This window comes from Oryzias melastigma, linkage group LG7 (assembly GCF_002922805.2).
Source record: "Oryzias melastigma strain HK-1 linkage group LG7, ASM292280v2, whole genome shotgun sequence".
Classification (NCBI taxonomy): Eukaryota; Metazoa; Chordata; class Actinopteri; order Beloniformes; family Adrianichthyidae; genus Oryzias; species Oryzias melastigma.
Genome location: NC_050518.1, coordinates 9,412,486 through 9,422,548, shown reverse-complemented (window position 1 = coordinate 9,422,548; position 10,063 = coordinate 9,412,486). Strand labels below are relative to the sequence as shown.

The following is a 10,063-nucleotide window of genomic DNA, read 5'->3' as shown; positions in this document are numbered from 1 at the left end:
AGGATCAAAGCAATTTTTAATTTAGGAAACCTAGAAAAAAATTCAAATTTGAAGCCGATTTCAGGTCAAATACAGCGTTTTAAGAAGTGCATCCTGTTTATTGAAATGTCTCCATGACGAGGCACGCATACATTGGAAAAATGATTAAAAATATTGCTGAGCAGCTGATGCAATCCATTAAAAAGACATTGAACAAAGTCAGCCTTGGGGAATTCTGTACATAAATGAAAATAAACTACATGCTACTGTATGGAGTGATTGATCATTAGTTATCACTGGTTTACGGAGGGTATAGACAGAAGCTATCTTAAACAAAACAAAACAAAGCAAGAGCGTGTTGTTGTCTAGAGGCTCAAATATGAGAAAGAAATATCAGGGTGAATGTTTTAGTATTGATCTGCTTTTAACTTCAGCATTTTGAATCCAGGCACCCATCAGTTGCCTGGTATTAAGTTATCTGCAGTACTTGCAAGAGCAACAAAGGTTTGTATCCATGAACTCGCTTAACTGCCAGTGAAAAATCCTCCAGCTAATACTCAGATTAAAGCTCATCTCTTATGTCCACAGCAATCTGTGGTTGGCTTTGAGGTAGATGAGTGTCTCCAAGTTTTTCGGTAAGACACAACCTCTCTCTGGGAGCAGCAGGTGTGCGGCCATGGTGAAAATCCTCTCCACCACTGTGCCGCAGGCGGGTATGGTCAGCGCTCTTTTGGCCACCTGGGTGAGCAGAGGAAAGTCAATAGCTTTACGGCACCAGTAGTGCAGAGCTTCTTCGTCGGTGGGCTCCTCGTGTAGGTAAACGGCCAGCTCCTGCTCTAGGCTCTTAGCCTGCGTCGCGGGTCTCTGCTTGATGAAAGAGAACAACTTACAGGGCCGAGAAAGAGAGGAGACCGGAGATGGTGCCGGAACAGGAAGAGTCTGGGATTGAGTGTGAAGGTCTGTGTTGGGATCTACTGGGCTGGAGGCTGTAGAGTATTTAGATAACTCTTCTATGAGAACTTGTCTGTGCCAGTCTGGGTTACTGCTCCACGTCAGCTTAAACTGGGGGTCTAAAGTAGTTGCGGCGATATAGAGGGGGTTCTCTAGAATAGGAGCTAAGAAACGCTCCACAGCCTGGCTTAGGCCCAGCAGGAGGGGAGGACAGTGGGGAGTTGAAGTCTCAGAGAGATGCTTACGAAGGCCGAGGACGCAGGGCAGAGCCAGGCTGATGGAAACATGTCTGTCTGCCTGGATTTCTGACCCTCTGTCTCCATGTACCATATCCCAGGCCTCGGTGAAGGGCTCCAAGGTGTCGGAGAGTTCCCGCAGAAGGGCCCTATCTGCTCCGTCCAAAGCCATCTCTCCAGGACCACTCATCTCCTCCAGGAAATCCATCGAGTCCAGCAGCCGTCGAAGCACCTGCATATGAAAAAAGACAAATGTCAAGGACTGTCCAAGATCATTTATTTTTCTTTAGTAGTTTTATAACAATTAGAGCATGACAATCTGTGTCATTTTCAGCCAAATCTCAATATATACTTTTTGACACACTTTTTGCATCTGAGTTTATTTCTACTAAATGTTTTGAAAGCATGTGCAAGCTCATCAGAGCTCTGGTAAATACCAAAAAAAGGAAACGATCTTTGCTTGAAAGTGAAACCTGCTACAGTTCAGTGATGGCAAAAACACATGCTAACTATACAACAGAACAAAGGGCAGAAGCAAGCTAAACAGATTAAGTGATGCATCTCAATTTGTCGCCTGGGTGAGTCATCAAATCACAAAAAGGTTGTAAAATGTCTCAACGGTAAACATAATATAATGAGACGATTACTAATGGTATATAATGAGACCAACAGGGTTATTTCAAACTGAGTTAATGGGACCATCCCAGTGGGAAAACAGCATAAGAAACTATATCTGTATTTAACTTTTTTTTCCACAGTCTCTGGTCTATTCTAAGGATTTTTGTGTTTAGTCTTCACTCCCCAACTGGGAGATGCAGACATGTTCCTCTATCTTAAAAGCATTCTCAATGGTCTTTTAATTGTGATTATGTCATTTTTAGGTCAAATTTAAAAACCTGTGTTTTTTTCTAGGACATCATTTTTGCAGGAATTCATTTGAAATTTGTCTGGGATTTGTGAGCAAGACTGTTGGTGTGAAGCATTAACAGTATATGGGAACTGGACAGAGTGACCCCCCCGCTGGCTCCAAGAATAGAAAATCCCATAGACTTTGAATGAGAAATAAGCAGCTATTACTCAGTCATTCTATTGTTAGAATAACCATTCTTGCATTGACACATTTTTTCCTAGCATCTTCTTTTTAATACTATTTTTTTTTCATTATATTTTTCTTTATCACAAGTTATAAACTGACCAATCAGATTCCTCAGTAAAAGCATGTAGTGACTAGGGGTGTGATAAAATATCGATATTGTGATATTTAGCCCTGTGATTAATTCTCGATGGGTTCTCACCAAGTATCAAGCTTTTATTTTTGTTTACATTCATCATCCTTTGGTGACTGAATTTTACAAATTCCAATTCAATTGGCGTCAATGCTTGTCAAATACATAGACATAATGATTACAAAATTGTCTATTATTTGTTGCACAAAATAAGACAAAGTTGTTTATTATGATTGTGTTCAAGCTAAAAATAATGGGGGATATTTTTTCCAAGAAAATATGTGTTCTTCATATATATAATGTGAGTTATTAGAGACTTTTTTTTTAACCAATTATCAAAGTATCGCGATATCATCGATATTGTGAGCCATGTATCGTGTATCACATCATATGGTGAGGTACCCAGTAATTCCCTGCCCTACTAGTGACCACTGGCTCCCACTCCAAACCTTGATTGACATATTCTCCCAAGCGGCTTTCAGTAGAAGGGGTGTGAAGTTGGAACAAGCTCACTTATGATTGGAGACAGTGGTTGCCTAGAAACGTCGACTCAGACTGACTCGGACCAATCACTGTTGATTGGCTCCAAATGGTGGCGCCCGTATTGTGGAAAAATGACAACTAATTGGCTTAATTTTGCTAGAGTCAAAGCTCAGGCATTTCCTATGAGTGACATCACACTCGCACTGTCCATCTATAAATACAGTCAATGGTGTGACCCCCCCCCTCCGTTCCCCTGAGAGCTTGAGAGCTATGTCACAAATAAGTTGTTTTTCAAACTGCATTTTCTAGTTTGCACCTGATTCACAACAATTTGAGTAAAGAAAACTCAATAAATGCTATTTTGAGCTTCATTTTCTAAGTATATACAGTATGTCCTCCATCATGAGAAAAATACCACAAGAAAGGGTTAAAAACACAATCTTCATTGGAATGGGTCTTTCTGGAGTTGTTGTAGCCCCACACTCTCAGAGCAGTGGAAACAAAAGTGAAGATTTGATACGATTGTTTGAATTATTGATGATGACTGGACCACAGTGGAGCAAGATATGAGAAAAAAATATGTATTAATCTATTACTAAAATGTGGGTGCAGAATAAAAATGTGACTTTAAATATATATTTTTATATATTTACTTGCCTTAAGTTGAGCAGCCCAGTCCCATACAACATGTGAGTTGTTTTCTGAACCCCCAGTCATCAACCCATCAAACACTTGGCTGAGTTTCTCAGGAGGCACAGCAGACGTTATGTAGTTGTAGAAGCGGGCAGCCTTGGTTAGCGTAGAGGAGATCTGTATGCAGGAGCTCAGCCCCACCCGAATACACTCTTCCAGGGAGCGGGAGAAACAGTCCACCCGGGAAACGCCCAGACTCTGCTCCCATGACTCATCTCGGCCTCCTTCATCCCCACATTCACCATGACCATTCCTGATCCCTCTTTTCGTGTCCTCGTCATTGTCCATCATTCCTTCATCGCTTCCATAATGTCCGTTTGAGTGAAGAGGAGGAACCAAGAAACCAGGGAGACAACATGGCCTTTTAGTTGTCGCCAGCGTTGTTGCCGAGACTGGGTCTGCAACCACACGAAACGCTCTCCCCGACACGCCGTGAGAGTGACACACCTCCTCAAAATCTACAAGCACACGGCTCCCAGAGCTGCCTCCGGTCAGCGGAAGGCACGCCAGGAGGGATGAGTGCATCTGCCAATCAGATGACAAGAAATGGCAGGTGACTCCAAGGTATCTGGAAATGAATGGAAAGTGAAGAGAAACATCTCAGGGAGGAAATCTGATGGTGTAATTGCTGTTTGTGGTCTATCACCTTACCCTGAAGCAGCTGCACACGAGCCCGTCCAGAGATCTAAGCTGAGGCTGAGTGCCTGCGCCGATGCCAAGGCCTGATGGGTCGCCAGCTGAGCCTGGTAGGCATATGCTGGGAGGAGCTGGCTTTGGATGTAGCGCTGCGACTCGGGGGTATAGCGGGGCTCCAAAAGTTGAAGCAACTCTTTGAAGCCCTGATTTCCCACTATGGATACAGGCTGCAGGTCACGCACAATCATTTTAGCAATCGCCTCAGAGATCAGAACCTACAGGAACATAAAAGCACATTCATGACAGCCTGTTGATTCCAATTCAGACAGTGAACAAACACCAGCACCTTCTAAATGATCATGTAAATGATATTTTCATACTCAATGACACAGTCTGTATAATTTTAAAGTCACAAACTATAGAGTATATATTGAATGTTATTGAACAAACCCCCTTAAGATACCAGTATTTTTTTTTCAAAAATTACGCACTATTACGCATTATTACACACAACAGAGTTCCACAACATCTGATAGATTCTAAAGACATAAAAATGGTCATTTGTTGAATTTGCTGCATTAGGAGGTCATATTTACTGAAATCAAAAGCTATTTAAATCAAAAACACCTTAAGAGGTCACGTTACATTTGAACATAAGGCCTCTTATTTTGTAGCAGCCTCACAATTCTTGCATCGGTTGAAGTTTCCTAAATGAATTTCTTTGCAAGGTGTCAGAATGGCCTCCCAGAACTGTTGTTTGGATGTAAACCACCCTCATAGATATTTTGCTTGAGGATGCTCCAAAGGCTCTCAATGGTCATTTTCCCACCTTTGGGGACTTTAAAGGGACTGGCCAGCTCTCTTCCCATGATTGCAACCCTCGGGTACTTCCTATTCGGTACACGAAAAGAGAGAGGTTGCTCAGTCCAGTTCCTACTTATACAGTCAATGAGGAGGCCAACTAGAAGGTTGACATACAGTATAATTGAAAGCCCCTAAACCTGTTAGTGGGGCCTCATCAGCAGCTACAAATATGTGCTTGCTGCTTTTCTTGTAATGGTATTTTAGCAGCTGCTCTCTAAATCTAATGTAATTGTCAGGCAGAAAACTTTCTCATCCCGTATGTGATCTGAATCAGCCACAAATCTCTTAATCGTATGATGACCATGCTTACGTTTTCGTGAAACATCCAAGGTTTTCTTGTAAATATTTAACACTTTCCCCCATATTGCTTAAAAAAGTTGGTCTGCTCAACAATTTTGAATGTCTTTCTTTAGAAGTTTTTTCTTTAATTGAGCTCACCCAGTAAACTATCATCACAAGTGTCTGAGTATGATATTAGTGATTCAAAGAGCCCTGATACACAATATCATCCATGAGTTTAATGGAAAATATATATATATTTTTTCTTTTTGATACAATTTGCATAATACTTTGGAATGCGCTGTATGTGGTGATGGAGTGTAACCCTCACCTGTCGTGGGTCATGTTTATCAAACTTGGTTATTCCTCCTCCAGATCCTCCACCTACTCCTCCCTCCAGAGTTGCCATCCCTCCAACGCTTCCTCCTCCGACCCCAGCACTGATGGGGAGAGCGTGGCGTGTGCTTCCTCCATTGGTAAAGCTGTGCAGGGAAGCGGAGGAATAACCCTCTCTCTTCATATCCTTCCTTTTCACAAAGTCATCATACATAACTGGGTGTTTCCGCTGAATGGGAGAGACAAAAGGGGACAAACAAACAATTTAGTGTCAGCTATAGAGGATGGATGTGAGGTTATCTCTTGAAGCAGAAAGCAACAGCTGAGCCAGCATAATGTGCACACAGCTTCATCTTTCATTCATTTCGCTACAACATTTGTTTTCATACCTTGAGATGCGTAACGAAGTTGGACGTGACGCTCCGTTTCGCCTGGATTCTGGTGCCACACGCCTTACAGTTGGACTCGATTTTGCCATTTTCCCCTTCAAACACAATATTAAAGTAATCCAGGATGGATACCTTGGACACTGACGCCATTTGAGCCGACAGCTCCTCCGCTCCGGAGCAAAGCGAACTTGCGGTAGATAACAGGGATGCGGGTCGTCTGGGGGTTCGGGCTCACCTCGCCTCTGAGCATGAGCGCAGAGGCCGGCGTGTTTACATCCCAGTCCGGCGTTTCACGCGCCGGAAACGTAACCACGAGAGCGCGCAGATGCGATTTAGAGAAGGACTCGCACTTTTAGGATGGAAACGGCTCGTCGGAGGATCCACATCCGTGCCGTCTGCGCTCGCATCCGCCGCTTGGACGCAACTGTCGGCTCGCGCCACGGAGGCTCGCGGGCTGGGCTTCTAATTGGACTGGGAAGAAAACAATGAACGGGAGTTTCGTTTCCTATTTCGACAGTTTCCGGTGATGTTCGGCTGTACTAATCTGCTGGTTGGTCACTTTTAGTGGTCTGTTTTGGAAAACATGGAATAATATGCATTAACTTGTCACATGAATCTGCATTTATTAAAAAAAATGCATAAAATAGTACCATGGAGTAAGATTTAATAAACATTTTGAGTGCAGGGCATTCTTGTTTGAGTTTTAAGATAAATAAAAGAAATCCCACAAGAGACGGTATAATTACTATAGAAATAATAAAACAACAAAACCATTTAAACGTCAATAAATAAATTAAAAATGAATTAATTTAGTAGAATTATTAAAAAAAAGCAAGCTATGCAAAGCAAGACCGCAAACAAAGTAATTTAAACCTGGATATGTATCAGTTCAAAGGGGGACAAGATGTCAATGTGCTGTTTTGGATCACATTTTAATGACCCTGTTGGTTTAAAAAGCCCTTCCAATTACTATTATTGGCCTTTTTCTCATAATGGAGCAAAAGTATTAAATAAATTGAGATTAAAACTTCTTTTCTGAGTAAATTTCTTTATTTACATTGTGATGAATTGGGACAATATGAACAATTGCAGTCTGAAAAAGATTGGAACTACAATCCGCAGACCACGAGCTCCCTATTCTACTCCATTCTGATGCATTTGACAAATAGATGTACGCCTTTGTTTTCCTCATTAAATCTAGCTCAACATTTTCTTTTTTTTTCTTTTTGTACCAGTAATGTTAAGTTAGGGGTTTCAGGTAAGCTTGTGGGAGAGAGTGAAAACAAAGGATGATGGGAAATGAAGACGACTCACTCCACTCCAACAGTCCCACCTGTGACTCTAGAGGCCAATTTCTAATCACCTGTCGTCACTCTGTAGAGACTTTATTATATATATAAACAACACTTTTTTGATATAGATAAAAGTGGAATAATCATAATTTCAAATACACTGGGGACGCTTTTAGTGTAAATCAAAAGATTATTTGAGTGTTTATGTCCATTTAAAAACCACCACACAAAAACACATTAAATATGGTTTTTCATCCCGTTTTTTTTTTACTCTTGTAACTACTAATGATATACCTTTTAGTTGAGGGATGGAGAAAACTCTTTTTTTCATCATCCTTTATTCTTTTACACAATTCAAAATTAAATCAAATAAACATAAATATATTTAAACATGTAATTGTGTTTTCCTCAAATAAACTATATACAGAATTTTCCACAAAATAGATTAAAAAAACAATATAAGGTGAATTTATTACAAAATAAATGAATAAAACATGCAAAATCAATAGTTAACTTTCATTTCCTTTTATTTTGATGACAACTTTACAAATCACTGTTTTAGATTTCATCTCACGACTATTTAACTACTGGTTATTTTACTGCATTCTTTCTGTTCTGAAACAGTCAATTCATCGGTTGGACATTTTTCTTTGACAGTGTTGCCCAGAGTGTCCTCTGAGTTTAGTCCCTTTGCCAGGCTTAACTTCAGCTCCTGTCTGGTACTCACGACAGCAGACTGGAGGGCTGCGATCTCAGCAGAGAACTCTATTACTGTAAGTAGAAAAAACAGAATAATGAGAAGATTTTTTTTTAATTTATCTTTATTTTAAAAGAAAAAAGTACATCCATTTATAAATTAATCACAAATTTTGGCTGGATAAAAAAGTATAAAGTCATACCTTGCTTGAATGAAGACTGTGCCTGTTTTAAAGGCTGTGGAACCAAAATCCCAAACCATTTCAATGGATCTTGTTGAGGATTCTGGTCTCTTTTTCTAGCAGAATTCACTTCAAAGCCTTTATCAGTTTTTGCACCTTCTGTGTCCTTCTTCTCTGTAGTCTCCTTTTTTGTCTTATTTCTTCGCCTGAGGCCTACGAAATAGAATAATACATTTTTAATTGACGACTTAGCTTAAATTTGTGATAGAAAAGTGTATTTTTTTTAACTACATCACCTTCTTCTTGAGGCCCAATATCCTCTACAGACAATAGTTCATCAGAGGACTCGGTACTACTCTTTTTTTTATTTCTCTCAGTGAAAAACTGCACCTCGCCATTCTCCAGAGCTCTGGAAAACACAGATAATGTAATACAAAACTTTAAAAATGTTCAGGAAAGAAATAAGAAAAGAAAATGGACTAATGAGTTACCTTGTATGAACACAAACCAGTGGTTCCATTTCACTAGAGTACTGAAGTGCAGAGACTTGCTTGTTTCCCATGGAATACCGTGCCTTGGTAATTGAAAACCATCCCTAAACAGAAATTTAGTGAAAATTAATGAACATAACAAAGCCAGAAGACAAAGCATCGAGATCATTACTGGGGATTAATAACATTATGGTATTTCAATTAATACTCTAAATCACCTGGTAGCGTTTTGTTCGGTTTAAAAACGCTAGCTATCTGTTGCTTTGTCAAGTTTTGTTAATATTCCAATAACATTAATTAAAACACGTAACGCAGAAACTGTACCTGCTCGATAAGAGAATTAAGTGTCGTTCGTTTCTTCTCAAGTAACTCGAGCAGATCCATAAAGCGGAGCAGCTTTTCGTCCATCTTAACACGAGGATCTTCTAGTTCTGAGCCACCCATGCTATTTTATTTAAGATAATGTGCTTTGGTCCCTGTTGTCTAATACTATTTTAACAATGACCACAAGATAGGCGTAATACTTCCGTGACATGTGACACAAGAAATGACGTATTGCGTGTCACGTGGTGCCAAAAAGCACTGCCGGGGTATTGAAAAGCAAACCTTTACAATTTTACGTATCACTTGAATAAAAATAAGCAACATCTTTGAGCTCTTTAAGCTTAGCCATCAATATGTTATAATATAAAACATTAATATGTAAAATGAGTGAAAGTAGTCAAAGAGTAAAAGCGAAGTTCCCATACCGGGAGTCGAACCCGGGCCGCCTGGGTGAAAACCAGGAATCCTAACCGCTAGACCATATGGGACGTTGAAAAGAAGGGTCCCGAGATAGATATATGTAATTGATGTTTAATGTGTCGCACTGAGTTGGGCCTCTCTTCACACAAACGCAAACTAGTGTGCATAAACGGTAAGAAATGGCAGGGCATTTGTTTTGCAAGATATAGCAGGCCTGGAAAGTAAATAAATAACGAAATCTATAAATAAAAGAAGCATTGTAACATATTAATCTGTGAGATTGGCGTAGATCATGAGTTTCCGTTCGTGCCAAAAATGTTTATTGTTGTGCACTCTGTCTGTTCTTGGTTCAATGTCTATTCCTGTGAATATTTTCTACACCTATCCGAGCCTGAAGAAGTTTGTGAGTTAATGTCCTTTACTCTATTATTAATGTGTGGCGCATGAAAGCGTATTTTATAGTCAAATCATAGATATGTCTTCTTCTGACAAGGACACTAAAATCTGAGCACATGCATTTTCTCATTTGCAGATACTTTCTTGTACCCGTAAAACTAAACATTTCACGTTCCCCGAAAATCAACAA

General features: G+C 40.1%; 2 protein-coding genes and 1 non-coding gene across 3 annotated transcripts; all 3 read right to left on the bottom strand.

The window, feature by feature from the left end:
* Nucleotides 1–77: 77 nt before the first annotated feature.
* On the bottom strand, nucleotides 78–6,650 carry si:dkey-109j17.5 (zinc finger BED domain-containing protein 6). Its single transcript, XM_024293092.2, has 5 exons — nucleotides 6,073–6,650; nucleotides 5,679–5,912; nucleotides 4,220–4,479; nucleotides 3,533–4,136; nucleotides 78–1,398 (listed from the first exon to the last, which is right to left on the bottom strand). Exons 1-5 carry the CDS (start codon nucleotides 6,220–6,222, stop codon nucleotides 556–558), a joined length of 2,091 nt encoding a protein of 696 aa, XP_024148860.1. The 5' UTR covers nucleotides 6,223–6,650; the 3' UTR covers nucleotides 78–555.
* A 635-nt stretch (nucleotides 6,651–7,285) lies between these two features.
* Nucleotides 7,286–9,289, bottom strand: ccdc115 (coiled-coil domain containing 115). Its single transcript, XM_024293119.2, has 5 exons — nucleotides 9,058–9,289; nucleotides 8,734–8,837; nucleotides 8,539–8,651; nucleotides 8,264–8,455; nucleotides 7,286–8,135 (listed from the first exon to the last, which is right to left on the bottom strand). The coding sequence occupies exons 1-5, from the start codon at nucleotides 9,175–9,177 to the stop codon at nucleotides 7,945–7,947; spliced, it is 720 nt and encodes a 239-aa protein (XP_024148887.1). The 5' UTR covers nucleotides 9,178–9,289; the 3' UTR covers nucleotides 7,286–7,944.
* Nucleotides 9,290–9,473: 184 nt separating this feature from the next.
* trnae-uuc lies at nucleotides 9,474–9,545 on the bottom strand. The gene has a single exon. It is a non-coding gene; the product is annotated as a tRNA-Glu (tRNA).
* Between the last annotated feature and the right edge of the window lie 518 nt (nucleotides 9,546–10,063).

What these genes read in the sequence shown, in the direction of transcription:
- si:dkey-109j17.5 (XM_024293092.2), bottom strand. Translation starts at nt 6,222, where the DNA reads ATGGCGTCAGTGTCCAAGGTATCCATCCTGGATTACTTTAATATTGTG. An exon ending in ACTTCGTTACGCATCTCAAG is followed by an intron (nt 5,913 to 6,072) that starts GTATGAAAACAA and finishes TCTCCCATTCAG; the next exon opens with CGGAAACACCCAGTTATGTA. An exon ending in ATAAACATGACCCACGACAG is followed by an intron (nt 4,480 to 5,678) that starts GTGAGGGTTACA and finishes ATGTTCCTGTAG; the next exon opens with GTTCTGATCTCTGAGGCGAT.
- ccdc115 (XM_024293119.2), bottom strand. Translation starts at nt 9,177, where the DNA reads ATGGGTGGCTCAGAACTAGAAGATCCTCGTGTTAAGATGGACGAAAAG. An exon ending in CTGGTTTGTGTTCATACAAG is followed by an intron (nt 8,652 to 8,733) that starts GTAACTCATTAG and finishes TGTGTTTTCCAG; the next exon opens with AGCTCTGGAGAATGGCGAGG. An exon ending in ACAGTCTTCATTCAAGCAAG is followed by an intron (nt 8,136 to 8,263) that starts GTATGACTTTAT and finishes TTCTACTTACAG; the next exon opens with TAATAGAGTTCTCTGCTGAG.